Source organism: Tupaia chinensis, unplaced genomic scaffold, assembly GCF_000334495.1.
Source record: "Tupaia chinensis unplaced genomic scaffold, TupChi_1.0 Scaffold000113_1, whole genome shotgun sequence".
Classification (NCBI taxonomy): Eukaryota; Metazoa; Chordata; class Mammalia; order Scandentia; family Tupaiidae; genus Tupaia; species Tupaia belangeri.
Window position 1 is genome coordinate 423,051 of NW_006159577.1, and position 20,039 is coordinate 443,089.

At 37.8% G+C, this 20,039-nt stretch overlaps 1 protein-coding gene across 4 annotated transcripts in view; it reads left to right on the forward strand.

Annotated features, from left to right (window-relative positions):
• Positions 1 to 20,039, forward strand: part of CUNH10orf90 (chromosome unknown C10orf90 homolog) — a 115,861-nt gene that overhangs the window by 59,656 nt on the left and 36,166 nt on the right. For 2 of the 4 annotated variants that reach the window (XM_027770090.1, XM_006143892.1), the window contains exon 5: positions 19,618 to 19,908. The exons of 1 other annotated variant lie outside the window; for it this stretch is intronic. In XM_027770090.1, the coding sequence (XP_027625891.1) occupies positions 19,618 to 19,908 (291 nt within the window). The remainder of the gene's footprint in view (positions 1 to 19,617; positions 19,909 to 20,039) is intronic. One more of the 4 variants, XM_027770091.1, reaches the window with a different exon arrangement.

Here is a 20,039-nt window from a genome sequence, read left to right on the forward strand (position 1 = left end):
ATGACCCGGTGATGCCAGATGGAATCTGTAGATTGCAGCATAAGTTCTGCCAGAGAGAATGCCTAGTATTGCTGGGTTGAAAGATAAGTTTATATGTGGTTTTGTCAGGAATTATCAAAATTTTCTTGTTTTACAAGTCACAATGAAAGTCGTTTTCTTTTAAAAGACTATTTAAATCCATTTACATTTATTGATATGACTGATGTTTGGTATCGACTTTGTCATAACTTTACTATTTGTATTTTATCATATTTGCTGTATTTCTTTCTAAAATAAGTATTCTTTGCTTTGACACACACACATACACACAATCTTCAGAAAATTTATGGAAAAGTATTGAGTTAGAAAAGTAATGATGTATTTTTCTTTTAAAAAATATTTATTTAATTTTATTTATTCATTTATTTTCATTTGACCAGAGAGAGACACAGAGAGAGTGATAGAGGGAAAGTGAGGGATAGCAAGAGACACAGAGAGAGTGATAGAGGGAAAGCAAGCCACCAGGTCCAGGACTCAAACTGTGGTCAGCCATCTGGAAGTGTCCAGTGCCTTAACCATCATGCCCCCTGCTGGTCCCCATGACGTATTTTTCTGTTTTTCTTTTTCTTTTTAAATGCATCATGACTTTTCCTACAACCCAATAGTATCATGAAAATGTTATCTATGGATTTCAAAGATTTTGTGTACCAGCATGAGCTCATACTTTAATTCCAATTTTTGTGAACTTTTAGGAATCCTGTGTGTGTGTGTGTGTGTGTGTTTAAAGGCAGAGTCTTGCATGTCATGATCCTCCTGCTTCAGACTCCCAAGTTGCTGTGATTACAGGTCCACTTCACCATGCCTATACTTCAGGTTGAACTGGAACTCCTATATGGTCCCAGCCATGGAGCATATTGTCTTAGCAGTGCATGCAACTGTGACTTGGACCTTAATTTGTTCTCTCTCTCTCTTTTTTTTTCTTTGGCATTTAAAGAAGTTTTTTATTTCTGTTCTAGTGGTTATATATTTGTGCTTAAAACTTTTAAAATTTTCTTTGTCCCTGGATGAGAGTAATTGAAGAGACAGGAAAGGCAGGAAAGCCAGGCTGACTGGGGAAGCTCTTTAAGACTGATCTTTTATATCTTGTTCTCTTTGTGGACACATGGCAGGATTGCACATCCTCTATCTTTGGCATTAGTATGTTGGCCAATGAAATTCCGAGCAATGTAAATCACTTGTGAGTGGAACCTTGATGGACCAGGGCAGATTGTCTGTATTCCTTTTCTCAGGCTCCCTGATCCTTGAGTGACTATGAGAGCAAATCTCCCCTGGGCTTGCACAGGTCATGTAATATATGCTGTTATTCAAACTTGGATATGCATGTGAGCAACCTGGATATGGATTGTATTGAATATTTGGACTCAGTGGGTCTGAGACGAGCCTAGGATTCTGTGTCTTTAATAAGTTCCCAGTTCCCAGGGGGCATCACTGCCAGTGGTTTGTAGAGCACATTTAGTAGGAAGATACTAAGCTACTAAAACTTGTTTGCATTTTTTCTTTGTTTCTTAACTCCCATATAACCTAACCGAAAATGTGGTTCCTGGAAGAGCAGAAATGGTATCACCTGGGAACTTGGAAATGTACATTTCTGGGCTTTACTCCAGATCTGCTGAATTGGAAACTCTGGGGTAAGCCCAGCAGTCTGAGTTTGAACAAATCCACCATGTGATTCCAATGTATGCTACTAACCTAGCCTATCCAAACTCATTTCTTGGCAGATTTGTGCTTAGCTTTAAATAACTAGACACTCAAAAATCAGTGACTCGCAATCATAAGAGAAAATAAAAGAACTCTGGAGGTGGATAGGTATATCAGAAACCCAGGTCTCTGCCTTTCTACCCTACTTTCCTTCAGGCATGGCTGCCATCATAATGCTCATTAAATAGTAGCCAGAACTCCAGCCATCACATTCATATTCATACCAAGTGCCAGTTAGTCCATCCCCTCTTTAGGCCTCCCAACTTTTCCCAACTCTCCTTATCCCTTACTAGCCAGAGCAGTAGCTTATGATATCAAAATGCTGTTTTTAACTGGGCCCATTGCCACATTGAATAAAATGAGGATTTTTGTTTAAGTAGGAAAGAAAAGATAAAAGAACATGGCTATTGTGTAGGTAACCAACTGTGTATGCCACAGAGGTGGTGGCAACTTGAGGTCTTAATGATACTAAATAAATGGCACAGGTAAAGTAGCATTTTATGCGCTGTAAGAGTTCGTGCATGTAGCCAGAGAGGAAGAGTTCTGAATTTACCAGTTGAGAAGTGAAGCAGCCCCAGGTGCAGATCCCTTCCAGATATGGTTGTGGGAGTAATTGGGTAGAGTGGAGGTGATGTCCATTGGTTATAGGAGGCATGAGGGTAGAAAAATTTTTTTTTCATCCCTGCATCCCAAGTATTCCATAACAGTGTCTGGCACTTAGCAGGTACTCAGTAAATAGTCATTGAATTGAAGAGGTCAAAAAACTTCTGAGAGGGTATGAGAGACCAATAACAGATCTCATTTTGTCTCTACCTGGAGTACTAAAAACTCAGGTGAAGGTGACGGGGAAAAATCCAAAAGTGGAAGCCACCCCTTTTTCTTCATACACACAGACACACACACACACACACACACACACACACACACACACACACACATACTCTCTCTCATGATTCTAGAATGATGGTCTGGCCCTGAGCAGACATTTCATTCTGTGGGTTCCTTGGGCCAAGATTCTCCTGTGCTGATCTCTTGGACACCTGGCAGATCAGCTTAATCTTTGGTCAGTTTTTAATGTGTGGTGTTACTCCTTGTAAGTGTCAGAGCACCCAGGAAAAGCAAGAGGAGGAGAGAGGAAAGCCTGCCAAAACTGTCAGGCCATGTGGTGAGCTGCACCAACAGCACTAAGGCCACTACCCCACCTGTTTTCCCAAACAATCACATGCTGATGAACCTGTGCCTTAACGTTTCACAGGGCATGAAGGGGAATGATGTCGTTTAGTTATAAGCTATGTACAAGATGGAAATAAAGGAAATGATGGAGGAAAGTTGTGTTTAATGATGTAAAAATGTTCCATAGCTCCCTAAGACAATAACTGTGAGCATTTGGGGAATGACAGGTCATCAGTATTTTAATTTTTAAAATACCTTTCATAATTCAAATTGTTTGGCAATGATCATTTATTTATAATTTCAAAAAAAATTTAATTTCTAAAAATTTATGATAGAGCACATGTACATGTGAAAGGGAGGTGAGAGAAGGAGTACCTCCACAAAGTCTGGTCATGCTATGACCCCCTTCCCCTGGTTCTCCAATTTGTTGAATCTTGGGCACTTGCACACAGGCCCAGCATGAGTCAGGATGTCTATGTTGGGATTCACGTTGTAGCCATGACGTGGGATCTAGTTTCTCGTGAGCAGTTTATTACCCTTGTGCCACAGTGCTGGCTCTTGAAAAAGTTTTTCGTGTTTTTTCTTTTTCTTTTTTTTTTTTTTGTAATGTAAATAGGGCTTAATAAATTTAATTTTAACTTCAAATGGTCATTTTTGGAAACTTCGGCAACAAGTTTTGAGAACAATTTAAAATATCCTTTTTTCGTGTGCTTCAGGAACCTGAGTTGATGCTTTGGGATACAGGATAGTTAAAAAACGGAATATCTGGGACTCTATTTCCTAAGCAGAAGGTAGAAAGATATAATACAACTTATCTGGAACTTGTGTCTTGGTCAATGTATTGAAATTATCCTGTTGATAGGAAAGAGATGGACATGTGTGTGTGTGTGTGTGTGTATCCATTATTTCTGCCTTCTAAGCACTTTTTGTGTTTTAAGGCTTCAACTTATGGGGCCAGCAGGCGGCATGGTGGTTAGGGAGCTAGACTCCCACATGGCCAAGCAGGGGGTTCAATCCTGGACCTGGTGGCTTTCACTCTCTCTGTCTCTCTTTGGTCAAATTAAAAGAAAGAAAGAAAGAAAGAAAGAAAGAAAAGAAAGAAAGTAAGTTAAATAAGTCTGTTTTAATCATAATCTTTTTTATATTACATTGAATCACATATATCTTTACAGAGTATTACATTTATTTTTCCAGCATGATTACCATGTCAAGATAAAGACATTACTATCCACATCATCATCATCAAATAGCTTTTCATCACTTTTTCAGATTATTATTATTATCTATTCTCATTATTTTTAAACATTCAATCCCTACATATCATTTGGCTTGTATAAAGAATTTACCCAATATGGAATAGTTCTCAGACCATTCCAATTGAGAACACTATACATGTTATCGTCAACAGGTAATAAACCATTTCTATGTCCCAATAAAGTCATGCCTCTCTATTTGTTCTCTTGCTATCCTTTTCTATACTCTTCCTTTCTCCCCCTACCCTGTTTCACACTGCCTTCAGCACCCATATATTTTCACTGCTTTTATGCCCTCCAATATTTCAATCTCTACCATAAAGTGCAGATAGTAGGTATATATTAAGTGGATATATACAATATGTTTCTTTCATATCCTGGCTTGCTTCACTCAGCAATAGATCCTCCATATTTGACACCTTTATATCAAATGCCAGGGTCTTGTTGCTTTTTATGGCTGACTAGTATTCCATAGAGTATATGTGCCACAATTTTTTCATCCGTTCATCTGTTTGTGGGCATTTATGTAGGTTTCATGTCTTAGCGATCATGAAAATTGCTGCAGTAAAAATTGATGTTCAAATGCTTTTCTGACTGAGCATTCTCCTTGTCCTTTGGGTAAATACTAAGAAGTGTTATTACTGGATCAAATGGTGGCTCTATTTGTAGATCTTTGAGGAAACTCCATATTGTTTTCCACAGTGGCTGAACCAGTTTACATTCTCACCAACAGTGTAAGAGAGTTCCTGTTACACCACATACCCGCCAACCCCTGTCACTTTTATATTTTTAATCTTTGTCATTCTGACAGGGGTTAAGTGGTATCTAATCTACATCTCCCTTATGATGATGGATGTTGAGTACTTCCTCATATGCTTTTTGGCTGTTCATATATCTTCCTTAGAGAGATTTTTGTTCAGACCATTTTCCCATCTTATAATTGGGTTAATCACTTTTTTTTTTTTTTTCAGATAAGCCACTTGAGTTCCCTGTGTATTCTGGTTATCAGTCCCTTGTCTGAGCCATATTTGACAAAAGTATTATCCTATTCTGAGGATTGTTGATTCACACTTCTTACTGTGTCCTTTGCTTTGCAGAAACTTCTTAATCTAATATAGTCCCACTTGTCTATTTTAGAGATTATTGCCTGTGCTTTGGGAGTCTTATTTAAGAAGTCTTTGCCTACTCCAATGTCTCCCAGAGTTTCCCCAGTATTTTCCACCAGTAGTTTTATTGTTTGAGGTCTTAGGTTCAGATATTTGATCCATTTTGAGTTGATTTTTGTTAATGGTGTAAGATGGGGATTCAGTTTTATCTTTCTGCAGGTGGATACCCAGTTTTTCTAGCACCATTTGCTAAAAAGTTTCCTTTTTCAATGGATTGACTGATATCCTTTGTTAAAAATCAGTTGGTTGTAACCTTTGGGGTTTATTCCTGGGGTCTCCTTTCTATTCCATTGGCTCACCTGTCCATTTTTTGTGCCAATACCATGTTGTTTTGATGATCACAGCTTTATAATATATTTTAGGGTTAGGGAGTGATATGCCACTCACTCCACTCTTCTTGCACAGGATTGCTTTAGCAATACAAGGTCTTTTATGATTCCAGGAAAATTCTATGATTGTTTTTTCTATATCTGTGAAGAATGTCTCTGATATTTTGATTGGAATTACATTAAATACGTAGATTAATTTGGGTAGAATTGCCATTTTGATTATGTTAATTCGTACAATCCAGTAACATGGGATGTACTTCCACTTTTTTATGTCCTTTTCAATATCTTTTTAAAGATTTTTATGGTTTTCTTTGTAAAGGTCTCTGACTTCCTTAGTTAGGTGAATCCCTAGGTATCTTACATTTTGTGGCTATGGTGAAAGGGATTCCTTTCTTCAGCTCTACTTTGTTCAACTTGTTCGTACATAGAAAAGCTACCAAGTTTTGGATGTTGATTTTGTATCCTGCCACTTTACTGTATTTTATTCAAGAAGTTTTTTCAGAGAACCAGCAGTTAGCATAATGGCTATGTCGCTGGACTCCCACGTAGTCGACCGTGGTTCACGTCCCGGACCCGGTGACTTATAATTCATGCCGGGCGTGTGTGCGTGTGTGCCCAAGATCCCGAGGGGAGAATGGAGGAGAAGGGATTGTGGCATGACCATCCCCCTGGGGGGTGATTTCTCGCTTTCTGTCTCTATGTCTCTCTCTGTCTGGCGAGCATATGCACCCTATAGCGAAAACCTCTCAAAAAAAAAAAGTTTTTTCATGAGTTTCTTTAGGTCTTGTAAGTATACCATCATGTCATCTGCAAATAGAGATATTTTCAACTCTTCTTTGGCTATTTGAATGCCTTTTATATTGTTCTCATTTCTGATTGCATTGGCTAAGACTTCCAGCACTATATTAAAAAACAGTGGAGAAAGTAGACAGCCTTGCCTACTACCAGTTTTTAGTGGGAAAGATTTTAGCTTTTCCCCATTCAGTATAGGTTTTTCAAGGATGGCCCTTATAGTATTGAGAAATGACCCTTCTACTCCAGTCTTACTGAGTGTCTTAATCATGAATGGATGTTGTATTTTATCAAGTGCTTTCTCTGCATCAATTGAAGTGATCATGTGGTTTTTATCTTTCTTTCTGTTAAAATGGTGTATTATTTATGGTCTTGCATATGTTGAGCCACCCTTGCATCTTTGGGATAAAGCCTACCTGGTTGTGATGAATAATCTTTGTTATATGTTGTTGAATATGATTTGTAAGTATCTTGTTGAGAATTTTTACATCTATATTCATCAGAGATACTGGTCTGTAGTTTTTCTTTTTTGTCATGTCCTTATCTGTTTTGGGAATGAGGATAATGTAGGCTTCATAAAATAAATTTGGAAGGTTTCCTTCATTTTGAATATTTAGAAAAATTTGAGTAGGATAGGGATTAACTCTTCCTTAAAAGTTTTGTAGAATTCAGAAGCGAAGCCTTCCAGACCTGGGCTTTACTTTGTTAGGAGATTATTTATTACTGATTCAATCTTATGACATGTTATGGTCTATTCAGGTTTTCTGTGTCCTCCTGATTCAATCTTGATAGATTATATACAACCAGGAATTTGTCCATCTCCTCCATGTTCTCTTGTTTATTGGCATACAGTTGCTCCTAGTATTTCTATTGTACCTGTTGTAATGTTGCCTGTTTCATCACATGTTTGATTTATTTGATTTCTTTCTTTCTTCTTCTTTATCCATCTAGATAATGGTGATTTTGTTAATTTTTTCAAAGAACCAGATTTTACTTTCATTTATTTTTTATATTGTTCGTTTGTTTTCTATTTCATTTATTTCTGCTAGAATCTTCATGATTTCTTTTCACCTGGCATTGTTGTTGTTGCTGCTTTTTCAATTCCCTGAAGCATGATGTTAGATTGTCTATTTGCCACCTTACATCTTTTTCTTATGAACATTAATTGTTATAAATTTCCCTCTTATGACTGCTTTTACTGTGTCCCATAGATTATGAAAACTTGTGTATTATCATTTGTTTCCATATTTTTTTTATATTTCAGACTTAATTTCTTCAGTAGTTAAGAAGTCATTCAGGAGTAGGTTGTTTAGTTTCCATGTGTCTGTATTTTCAAGGGTGTTTCTTGAAATTAATATCGAGTTTAATTCCATCATGGTCAGAGAAGATGCTGTATAGTTCCCATGCCTTTGAATCTGCAAAGGCTTGATTTGTGTCCTATCACATGGTCAGTCTTTGAAAAGGTTCCATGCCAGAGAGAGAAAAATGCATATTTTGTAACCTTAGAGTGGAAGGTTCTATAGATGTATATCAAGCCCATTCTATTTATAGTATCATTTAAGTCCTGTATCTATTTATTTTTTGTCTGGAATATCTAGCTAAAGGATATAATGGGATGTTGAGATCTCCAACAATTATAGTGTCATACCCTCTCTCTCTTTTTAGCTCCAATAGTCTTTCATTCACAAATTTAGGTGTTCCTGAGTTGGGTGCATAGATATTTTTAAGCATCATATCTTCTTGCTGAATTAGCCCATTTCCTACTATATAATGCCCTTTTTTTTTTGTCTCTTCTTAGAGTCTTTTTCTTGAAGCCTATTTTGTCTGAAATCAGTATCCCAACTCCAGTCTTTTTTGATTTCCATTTGCATGGAATATCTTTTTCTAGCCCTTCACTTTTACTCTCTGTATGTCTTTATCCATAAGTTGTGTTTCTTGTAGGCAACAGATAGTTTCTGTTTTTTTAATCCATTCGGTCAATCTGTCTTGCTTAATTGGAGAATTTAATCCACTAACATTCAATGTTATCAATATTTCCAGACCTGTTTCTATCATTAAGTGAGTCATTATCTTGGTTGTTTTTTGTTTTCTTATAACTATCTATCTGGCTTTTTAGTTTTCTTGGTATGGTACTCCCTACAGAACCTCTTGAAGAGCTGGTCTGGAATCGGTAAATTCTTTCAGGTTTCGTTATCCAAGAATGTTTTTATCTATTTTTCCCATATGAAGGATAATCTTGCTAGGTATAGTATTCTTGGCTGAAATTGTTTTTCATTTAACACTGTGACTGTATTTCCCCATTCTTTCCTTGCCTGGATTGTTTCCAACGAGAGGTCTGATGGTAGCCTGTTGGGATGACCTTTGTAAGTAACTTGACATTTTCCTCTTGCCACTTTTAGTATCTTTTCTTTGTCTGTGGTTTTGGCCAACCTGGTTATGATGTACCTTGGAGAAGATCTTCTTGGGTTGATTCTATTTGGGGTCCTATGTATTTCTTGAGTCTGGATAATTGAATGCCTCTCTATATTTGGAAAGTTTTCTTTTAGGATTTCATGAAATAAATTATCAATGCCCTTATTATTTTCTTCCTCTTCTGGGATAGCAATTATCCAGATGTTGGGATGCTTGATGGTATCTAGTATTTCTAATATATTATCCTCATTTTTCTTGGTTGTTTTTTCAATCTTTTTGATACTTTTTTCGAGGTCAGAGGTTTTGTCTTCTACATTTGATATTTGATCTTCTGTGTGATCCAAGCTACTTTTAATACTTTTGAGGAACGTTTTAATTTCCCATATCATATTCTTCAGCCCTAGCAATTTTGTTTGATTCTTTTTTAAGGTGTCTATTTCTTCTTTCAAATCATGAAAGGACTTCTTCATCTCTTGGTGCTCATTTTCTTTTCTCTTGCATCTCGGTTAGTTTTGGCAATACAAAAATTCTGAATTACTTATCAGACATGTCCACAACTTCTATTGTGTTGTCTGTGGATGATGTGGAATTGGTGTCTTCCCTTGGGGGTGAGATGTTTTGTTGGCTGCTCCTATTTCTTGTGCCTCTGTGATTGTTCCTAGTCATCTGGTGATCTATACATTCCTTTCTAAATTATTCAAGGCATCTCTGAACATTCAAAAGTGTGCAGGAGTAAGCAATTGGTGATCGCTAGTCTGCTCTGCCTCATTTCTCACCAGTAACCTGCACTGTTGTCCCTGGTCCTGAGTGACCCAAATTCCTACCTGTTTCTAAAGAATAGGTGCACCTCCAACTGAGCTGCTGAGCTTCATCTCAGAAGCAACAAAAAGATCAAGTAGCACGTATTGCGCTACGCTGGCTATCCAAAACACCAAAGTCCTGAGAGTCCAAAGGCAAGTGGGGGGAGTGAAAGAGCCATGGGACCTGGCCATTAAGGCCTCCAGCCACAGGCAGCCAGGCACAGGCAAGGTTGCTAGCTTGAATGGATCTCTGAATGGGGTGGGGAGGGGTCTAAGTTCGTCTTAAAGTCACAAGACACAAACCTGAAATCCAAAGGTGAATGGAGGGGATGAGCCATGGGCCCCAGTTGTTAGGGCCTGCAGCCACAGGCAGCCTCTAAATAAAATAATTCTAAAAAAAAAAAAAAAAGAAAAAGACTTCAAATGATCAACCTAAAGACCTCTATAACTATAACATAATTGGAAAAATAGCTTTTCCAGTATCCCTTCTAGATATTCTCTGGGGGGCAAAGTTTGGAGGATAATCTGTATTTTTTAAAATAATTTATTTTATTTAACTTTATTTATTTATTTATAATTTGACCAGAGAGGGACAGAGTGCGAAAGAGGGAAAGAAAGTGAGAAAGCAAGTCACCAGGTCTGGGACTCAAACCTCATTCAGCCATGTGAGAGTCCAGCACCCTTAACCACCGTGCCACCTGCCAGCCCCAATAATCTGTATTCTTTGCAGGCTCTGCATGTATGATTCTTTACTATAGATAAATGTGTAATCCTCCACATGACATCTTACAACCTGACCCTAGAACAGTAACAATGAATATACAGAGTTTTCCTTCTTTTTTCTATGGGTACCCAGAGTGCTTCTGATCACTAAACTTGCATAGTCCCAATACCACAATGACATCTTAATCACAGTTCTCCCTTTTTGTCATCTGCCCTGGCTTTTCAAAGGAAAATGCTCTTTACGTGGATCACCAGAGACTGCTACCACTTTTTGTAAGTCTGTTTTAGTTCTTGATCATCAGTCCCTCTCTCTCTTTAGGTCTACTTCTTTAGGGAGAAACGCTTCTAATGGTTGATGTTTATAGCAGAAGAAATCTGTTTACTGTATAGGAAGGGCTGGCACTTGCAGGAAGTCTTGTTTCCGGCAAAGGAAAGACTCCTTCATTGTGTGCTTCCTCTGGCCCCACCGTCCTTGGACACCCCTTCAGCTTTCATCCTCATCAGCCGATTTCCAGGTTGACTCTCCCCCTTGGCACTCTCATTTCTTGCTCCTCTCAGTAGTGCCAACTCCAGTTCTGCTTTTGCTGTGTGGATTGCCGTGGAGACCCTCAGGATAACACAACTTACTATTCCCATCTCTCTCTGCAGGGAGCTGCTTATCCCATTTGCCCCCTGCCCACCCTCAACTCCTTTCCTGAACTGTAACATCACTATATGGAAATTGAACAGAAGTATGCTAAAACAATTATCCATTGATTTTAAACAGAGGTCTGAATGGGGTGGAATGCAGAGGTACAGAATAGAGACCCATTTCCACATGAGGGAATAGGGTTTTAATCCACAGCTAAAGAATGAAGCATTAACCAGTTTAAAAAAAAAAAGGCAGAGAAAATATTTACCAGCCTTATCCATGGAAAAGGCTTGTCTTTTATTTTCTCTCTCAATTATCTCTCAAGAGGCCACAAACAAACTCTACTTTGTTTTATTTCATCTTCTGGGTTTCGTCATTGGAGGTAGTTGCAAATTTTTCTCTCCGTTGAAAGGAATAGAGTGAACAACACATTAGAGGTTTGCACTTATTGACGTCCATTGTTCCTGACCCTTTCGTCCTCTTTTGTGGACTCTGTGTCCATAAATTAGCATGCACCATGCAGAAAAGTGTCCTGCCTCCCCCTCTACAGCAGTCCTTTGTGTCCCAGTGCCAAAAAAGGGAACAAAAAAGTCCTGCCTAAATCAAACAGAATCCTCTATTCACCTACAGGCATCCATTCAGACTTGGTTTCCATCTGACAGTCCTATCAAGCTCGTTTATGTGGTTTTCAGTTAAATGCTGCAGTTATGGGGTTTGCTGGAGGAGAACCCACAAGTGAGGGAGGAAGGTGAAATGGCTAATTTATCTGAGGGGACTTTAGGAAATAGGTGGAAAAATGAAGTATGAGTTGTTTTTTTTTTTTTAAGAGATTTTTTGCTATAGGGTGTGTACATTCTCTGGAAAGACAGAGAGAGACAGAAAGTGAGAAATCATTCCCTGGGGGGTGGGTAGGGGAGTATGGCCACACCACAATCCCTTCTCTTTCATTCTCCTCTTGGGATTTTGGGCATGCACACACATCTGCCCAGTGTGTTTTAAGTTGCCAGGTCTGGGACTCAAACTAATTGACTACGTGGAAGTCTAGCAATGTAAGCATTACACTCTCTGCTGCTCCCAAAAGTATGAGTTTATTTCAGTGCAAACAGGCTTTTTTGGTTTTGTTTAGACAGATTTTTGCTATAGGGCATGTACACTGGCTGGAGAGACACAGAAAACGAGAAGTCATTCCCTCCCACCCGGGGGGGGGGATGGCCATACTGTAATCCCTTCTCCTCCTCCATTCTCCTCTTAGACTTTGGGCATGCACACATACATGCCTGGTGCAAGTTTTAAGCCACTGGTTCTGGGACTTGAACTCTGGTTGACTACATGGGAGTCCAGCAATGTAACCCTTATGGCATCTACTGGTCCTGATGCAAATGGGTTTTTAAAAATCTGTGTTTTTCTCAAAATATGCATAACTTTTTGAAGAGCCTTTGTATATCAAATGCAGACACAGACCTTTAAAAAGGTGGTGAGGGTGGGAAGAGCAGTCTGGGCCACTTAGGGTAGCATTAAATAATTGCCACCTTTAGGAGATCCCAAGGCTCACCTTGCAGTTGAGTTTAGACGTTTATATTGATGTCCCAGGGATCTCAACACAAGCTTCAATGATTGTATTTCTAAGACACAGCCAGTTGTAGGATGGTCCAGCTTTCAAGGGGAAAAATCACCAATAGAAACATCAAAATGTGAAGACGTGTGTCTTGGATTCAAGAAGACCTACTTTGTTCAGAAATGTCTCTGGTCTATTGGCTGGCTAGAGTCTATTTTAAAAGGCAGAAAATGAGCAGACCTGAGACATAAAGTCTCAGAGAGGATTTTTCTCTATCTGGATAAATGTTCTAGAGAGCTGAAGTTTCATCTAAAATGCCAACATTTTTTAAAACACAATTTAAACTACTTTAGATATAAATGATTCTAAAATATATTCTGGAGGTTATTTACCTCCCTTGGGCTTAAATGTCCCCAGACAGCCATATTCTCCAGGTTCATATATCTGCTGCTCCTGGTATTCTTGTCTTTCCTTTGAGGTTTGCCTGACAGTCTTGTTGTTGTGCTGCTCCCTCTCCTTAGCAACCACTGGAAGCTTTGTAGTCTTCTGCTGTGAATCAAATTGCAGCAGTTACTAGAACTGTGTACCCTTGTTGGGGGATGGGGCAGTGACTCAGTTAGGGATCATTTAAGCACCTCAAAAATCTATACAATGTTTGGAAAGCAACACTAAATTTTCTTTTTTATTCTTTTTAATTAAAGTGGTGTATAATTATCTTTTCCAGCTAAAGGTAAAGCTTTTTGATAAAGTAGCACCTTTTTCTCAGATTGTTCTCAGATTGCTTCTCAAGTGGTCTTGTTGATACACTGATGAGGTCCTTCTCTCCCCTCCTTGCCTTGCCTGGGCCACATTTCACTAGAGAGTGTCTTGCATGTTAGCTTATTTTGAAGGCACGTAGTTGAACACAATGAGGTCAGAAACAGAAAATCCAGAGCAGACCACTCCCCTGACCCTCTTCCTACCAGCCAACATGCCTGGCCACATGCCGGCTGGTCTGATGTGGTCAGCCCCTGGTGTACTGGACTCATTCCTGATTTGACACAATGTTCTCCAGCATCATACCTCATAAACCCTCAGGGAAACTGTGGACCATACAAACTTGCGAACTCTCTTCCAGGAGTTTTTGTCTAATAGGCACTATGATGTCTTTACCTTAAAACAGCTAACTTGGGGACCAGCAGATGGCCTGGTAGTTGAGGTACTGGACTCCCACATGGCTGGTCATGATTCTAATCCAGGACCTGGCAGCTTGCTTTTTCACTCTCTCACTCTTTCTCACATATGCCCTATAGCAAATTTAAATAATAATAATAATAAAGTGAAATAACTTAAAAAATTTTAAATAAAACAGCAAGCTACTCACTTTTTATATTAAAAATATATTGGCTATAGATCTTATATATGTGGGAAAATTATGCACAAAAGCAATGAATGGAGTAACAGAACATTCAGGTGGGTAGTTGTGTCTGGGTGGAATATGGATGAGTGTCATCCAGATGGGGCTGAGAGATGATGTCAGAAACCCAGGAAATGTTCTACTTTTTAACCTAGAAGGTAACTTTGTGGATGCTGCATTTAACATCATCCAATTGTAAATATAATGCATTTCACGATGAAAGTTATCTTGCAAGAAGTGTAAATTGACACTGCATAATGGTCCAAGGGACTCTTCTATGAGTCAAGGATATGAGTTTAATAGGAATTTATGACTGTTGGACAGGATCTTTTTGTTGTTTTTTATTTATTTCCTAGTACATAGCCCAATTCTGGGGTAGGTGAGTTTGCTGAATAGTTGAGCTATAGAATATTAATCAGTAGAGTAGTACATTTTAGAACAGGAAACACAGGGAATGTTACTATTTAGAGGAAACTTATGGTGCCCCAGGCACTCTATTGTCAGACTCAGGAAGTAGGCTTTGAGCTTCAGTGTAACAAATAGAAATCCACAGCAAAGGCTGCTTCTTTTTAATGCTTCTTTTAAGATGGGCAGAGCCTGTGGTGATAATGAGTCCTCACTGGGGTGATACAGTACAAAATTTGGGATATGAATAGAAAAACTCTTATGTCCAGCCTACATGAATAGTATGGAACAAAAACACCATATATGCTGTCTTACCCTGAGAAGGTGAGCCTGAGGATAATTTCATGGCTAATGATTGCACATTTCAGAATTTACAAAAAGAGACCCAATCAACAAGTTGTCAGAAAAGTCCTTCTTTGGCTGCATATATTTTTTTCTCCAGTATATTAACTACATTCTACTTTCTGGAAGTCGTTTTAACTTTTTCAAGTCACAAGTGAAACATCTGACTTATACAAAATCAGTCACATAGGAATTTACATGAAACCAGAGAGAGAGAGAAATCAATGATAGATGGATAATAGATGAAAATATAAATAGGTAATAGATGAATAGAATGATTAATGGATCTCCACGAGTCTATAAGGAAATATATTAATTAAAAGACCTTAACACCTTAAGAGCAAATCACTGATAACTGCAGTCATGCACCATGTCAAGATGTTTCCATCAACAATGGACCATCTATAGTGTATACAATGGTGCCCCTTGAGGAATGTGTAGGCAGATCATGTAGCTTAGCTGTGTAATAGGCGAAGACATCTGGTTCAGATAAGTACACTCTATGACATATGCAGAATAATAAAATCACCTACACATTTCTTGGAATGTATCTCTGTCATAAAGTGACTTATGACTATGATTTGGCTTTTGATTTGAAAGAGAGCTTCTAATAAAATAAAACAAAATAGAAAAAATGATTATTTTAGGACTTTTTCTACCTATAATATCTTTTACTTGAGCAAAAGAGGTGATTTTTGAAATATAAGTTGGGGAAGATTTTTCTGTACAATTTAGTAAAACATAAAATAGGGCAACAAATCTTTCTAAATGATGAGCAAGTAACAGCTGCTTTTTTTAATGGACCTGCTTTCTATGTACCAAATACTGAAACGAAATAGGAATTGTACCTGCATTTTGTTTGTTTATGAAAACTTGGAAATCTTGGTTTACCCTTTGGTGAATAATAAAATTGTTAGCTGTTGAATTGATTTACCTGTCCTGGACCCCACAGCCAGGAAAGAACTGTGGCCTTAAAGTCTTGTTCTTCCTACTGTATTACACAGGCTGAGCTCACCCACTCTCAACCTGTTCACTTTGGTCTGGGACTCCAGAGACTGGGGCAAAGAAGCTGGGACAAATCACAGATATCTGAGACATTGCCAAAGAGGTTGGTGTTATTGTTATCAGAGCCAATGTAGTCATGAGGGCATTTCCTTTCTGAGTAGAAGACAATGAGAAAATACAGCAAAACTCTTACAACAACTCTTATTATTCTATTAGTTCCCAATATTTTTTTTCTGCCCCAACACATAGAAAGATTAGGACACATTTCCATTGGCAGCGATGGTTTTAGCCTCTGGAGGGTGGGGGTGGGGGGGTAAATTCCTGTAGGTGGTGCCAGCCTGAGGAAGGGGACAGCAGGAAAAAGGAAATCACTACCTTTTTTAAAAAAATTAGTAACTTTATTTTTAAAACTGTGGTGTATCCTGGCTTGTTTAGGGAAGCTATGCTCTAAACTCCATCTTCTAGACTCCCAAAATATTCAGACAAGAAGCCATTTTAAAGCTGAGGTGTGTTCTTGCCTGTTCAGGGAAGCTATGCTCTAAACTCCATCTTCTAGACTCCTGAAATATTCAGACAAGTGGAGGAGAGATTTTTGTCACCGAATGACCAGAAACCACCACGGAGGCACAAGAAACATGAGAAACCAAGAAAATATCTTTCTCCTAAGGGAAAAAGAACTATCCCTCATCATCTACAGACAGTACAGTAGAACTCTTCGAAATGTCTGATAGAGAATTCAGAATATTCATAGTGACAAAACTAACTGTGAGATGCAAGAAGTGAGCGATAATGAACTCCAAAAGATGCAGGAAAAAAGAGACGAGTTCCAGGAGGTGTTGAAGTTCTTCCATTAACTGAAAGAGGAAATACACACGATAAAAAAGAATTAAATGGAACTATTAGAGATGAAGGCTGCCATTCAGGAAATCAAAACCTCTGTCGAAAGTATTAAAAGCAGATTAGTCCATGCAGAAAATCAAATCTCAGGTGTTGAAGGCAAAACCTCTGATCTAGAAAAAACAACCAAAACAAACCCTAAGAAAATAACCCCCCCAAAATGAGAATTCTATACGAGAAATACTAGACAGCATTAAGTGCCCAAACATCTGGATAATCAGCATCTCAGAAGGTAAGGAAACTAATAAGGGCATTGATAATCTATTCCATGAAATCTTGGAAGAAAACTTTCCAAATCTAGAGAGGCATATACCCAGACTCAAGAAATACAAAGGGCCCCTAATAGAATCAACCCAAGAAGATCTTCTTCAAGGCACATCATAGCCAGACTGGCCAAATCTACAAAGACAAGATACTAAAATTGGCAGGAGAGAAACATCAAGTTATTTGTAAAGGTTATCCAATCAGGCTAACCTCAGACCTCTCATCGGAAACAATGTGAGCAAGGAAAGAATAGGAAAATATATTCAAAGTGTTAAATGAAAAATAGTTTCAACCAAGAATACTATACCAGGTAAGATTATCTTTCATATGGAAAGAAAGGATAAAAACATTCTCAGATAAACAAGACCTAAAAGAATTTGCCATTAGCAGACCCACTTGTCAAGAAGTTCTAAAAGGAGTACTCTACCAGGAAAACTAAAGACACGTATAAAAATCAGAGAACAAAAGGCAACCAAGAAAATGACCAATTTAATGCTTTGGACAAGAAATACCAATAATAACTTTGAATGTTAACTTCTAGGATTTAAATGGAAAGACTGGACCACAGTAACACTGCATATTCAATAGAAGAGAGTTTGAATGTAAGATTGAACTGGCGAAATAGAATTTTATGACTTTTTGAGTGAAACATTACTGATTTTTTTTTACAATGCTTTGTTTCCCCGATTTAAGCATTTTACTTTCTTTTGAGTTGTTGATAGGTTCAGTAATTTGTTAAAATATTTTTCTTGTTTGTTTCCTTAAATGGAAACATAAACTTTTCTTCCTTCCTGATCCCTCTGTAATTGAAAAATATTTGGTAGTATCCTTATTTCGTGGCAGAAGGGTTATTTGCCTAAGTTCAATAATGCTTGTTGCATTGAATCAGAAATTGGAAATACTCATTATTGAACAGGGCTTCGACTGGAATTGTCATATCTGAAAATTAATCAGAAAACTATGGAACTAAGATGGATCTTAAGTAAGCCAACAGAAGCTCTTAGAAAGATGGCTAGCACCATAAATTGTTCTGCCTGGCAGAAAGGATTAGAGAAGATATATGAAAGAATTTACAACATAAAATAACCTAGACTTTTCCAGCCTAGCATTGTAATCAGTAGAGATTGCAGAAGAGCAACCACACCAGAGGATTATCTTAAGAAAGACTTTGAAGAAGAAAAAGAGACTGATCTTTTGCTAGCAGATGGTATATCACAGAATACTTGGTAGGCAGGGCTGAACTGAGAAGGTTTATATGTGACTTGTGTGCTGGGCATTTGCTTTTCAACTATTTGAGTAGTTGACATGTAAATATTTTTTCAAAAATATTTAAAACCATACTGTCTTTGTTGTTATAGAGTCACAAACAAAATTATACAAAATTAAAAGAAATATTTTGAACATTATCTGTAAGATTCAGTATTTTAAAATTTTGAAAGTTGTTTATTAACTGTCAAGAACTATGGAGTATGAGCTAAAGTTTTTTGGTATGTAAAGTAAATGTTTGGGAAAAATGTAACATAAATTAATCAATAAAAAAGAAAGAAAAAGAGTAAAATAAATAAATAAAAATTAGTAACTCTTTTTGAAATGTGTAGGGTATTCTAAGAGAAAAGACATGGAAAAACCAAAGAGCATAAAACAGATAGTGAAAAGATGATCTCTCTTTCACTTCAAATTCCTGGTCCTACATTGCTCTCTCTCGAGGCGTCATGGTTTCCAGTCTTCTGGGTCCTTCTGGAGCAACTTAAAGTATGTAAGCATTTACTGGGAAGCAGACCTGACACATTGCCCCACATTTTGCCTTGTTCACTTAATAGAGTATTTTACAGATAATTCCACATCTACACAAGAGCATCTGCCTCATTGTTTTTAACTGCTGCAAAGCATGAATGTACATAGTTTATTTAACTAGTCCTTTATTAATAGGTGTAAAGTGGTTTCTAGGCATGTGATATTATACCATGGAAACAAATTACACATACATATCTTTAGAACCATTGTTTTATTAGATCTGTGTACAGTGACCTGATGAATTGTTTCTTACCTCAGTATTGCCATAGTATATAACTCAGCATCAGTGTTTTTGTAATGAGAATGATAACTAACATGTATTAAATACTTACTTTGTATCAGGTACTATGCTAAATACTTCATGGATTCTTTTTCTCTTAGTACCTCAATTTTATTATCTAATACATATATTAATGATATAAATGTTTAACATAATTATTTAAGTTTCATTACTTTTATAAATGTATTACATAAAACTAAATTATATAAATTAAGTACTATTTAATGTCTTTAACTTGTTACATTATTACTTCACCTTGATTTTATAGAAGAAATAGTAGCTAGCTTAAACTTGGTGGAGGTGGGATTTGAACCCATGTGTCTTGATGCAGAGCCAAGGTGCTAAATCATCCACTCTGCTGCCCACCCTAGAAAACATAGTATGAGATGCTAAGGCTACCTCCAAGCACAATCTTTTTAGACCCAAGTATGTGCTGGTGGTATATATGTATGGAGCTTCTAACTGAACTTCAGGGAGGTCTTACCAGGAATGATGATCACATGTTGAAAGTTTTGAGAGCAGGTAGCCATGTTGGGCCCCAATTGCTCAAGCTCTCCTAAGGCAGTGCTGCAGCCCCCAGAAGAGTGCCGTGTGCAGTAGAAGTCAATACGTCAGATGTGGACTTATCAGATAATTTGAGTACAACTCTCATTTTATTTTTAGTAGAAACAAAAGTATTTTCTGGAAACAGCAAGAAACTACAAGGAGAAGCACGTGTGACTTTGTCTGCTTCCTCAGTGGAACAGAAGCCCATTAAACGTTTCCTCCCTGATGGAGATAGCTCTCCAAGAGATGACTATCAGTCTAGCAACTTTTCTGAGCCCACAGAGAGACGGCATCAAAGCTTCCTGAAACCCAGAGTCCCTTTGTCTGGGTTTCTTTGTCCCTTACAAGATGTATGCACACCTCCACAGGAAGACAATGGTGTTCAGATAGAAAGAGAGTTCCCCAAAGGTAAGGAGCAAGGTGTGGGGGAGATGAGTCTTACTATTCATGTGGAAAGTGGAACAGTGCCTTCTCAGCCTGATTCACACAAGCTCACCTTACAAAGCTATCCCTCTCACTGTGAGAACAGGGAGGGAGCA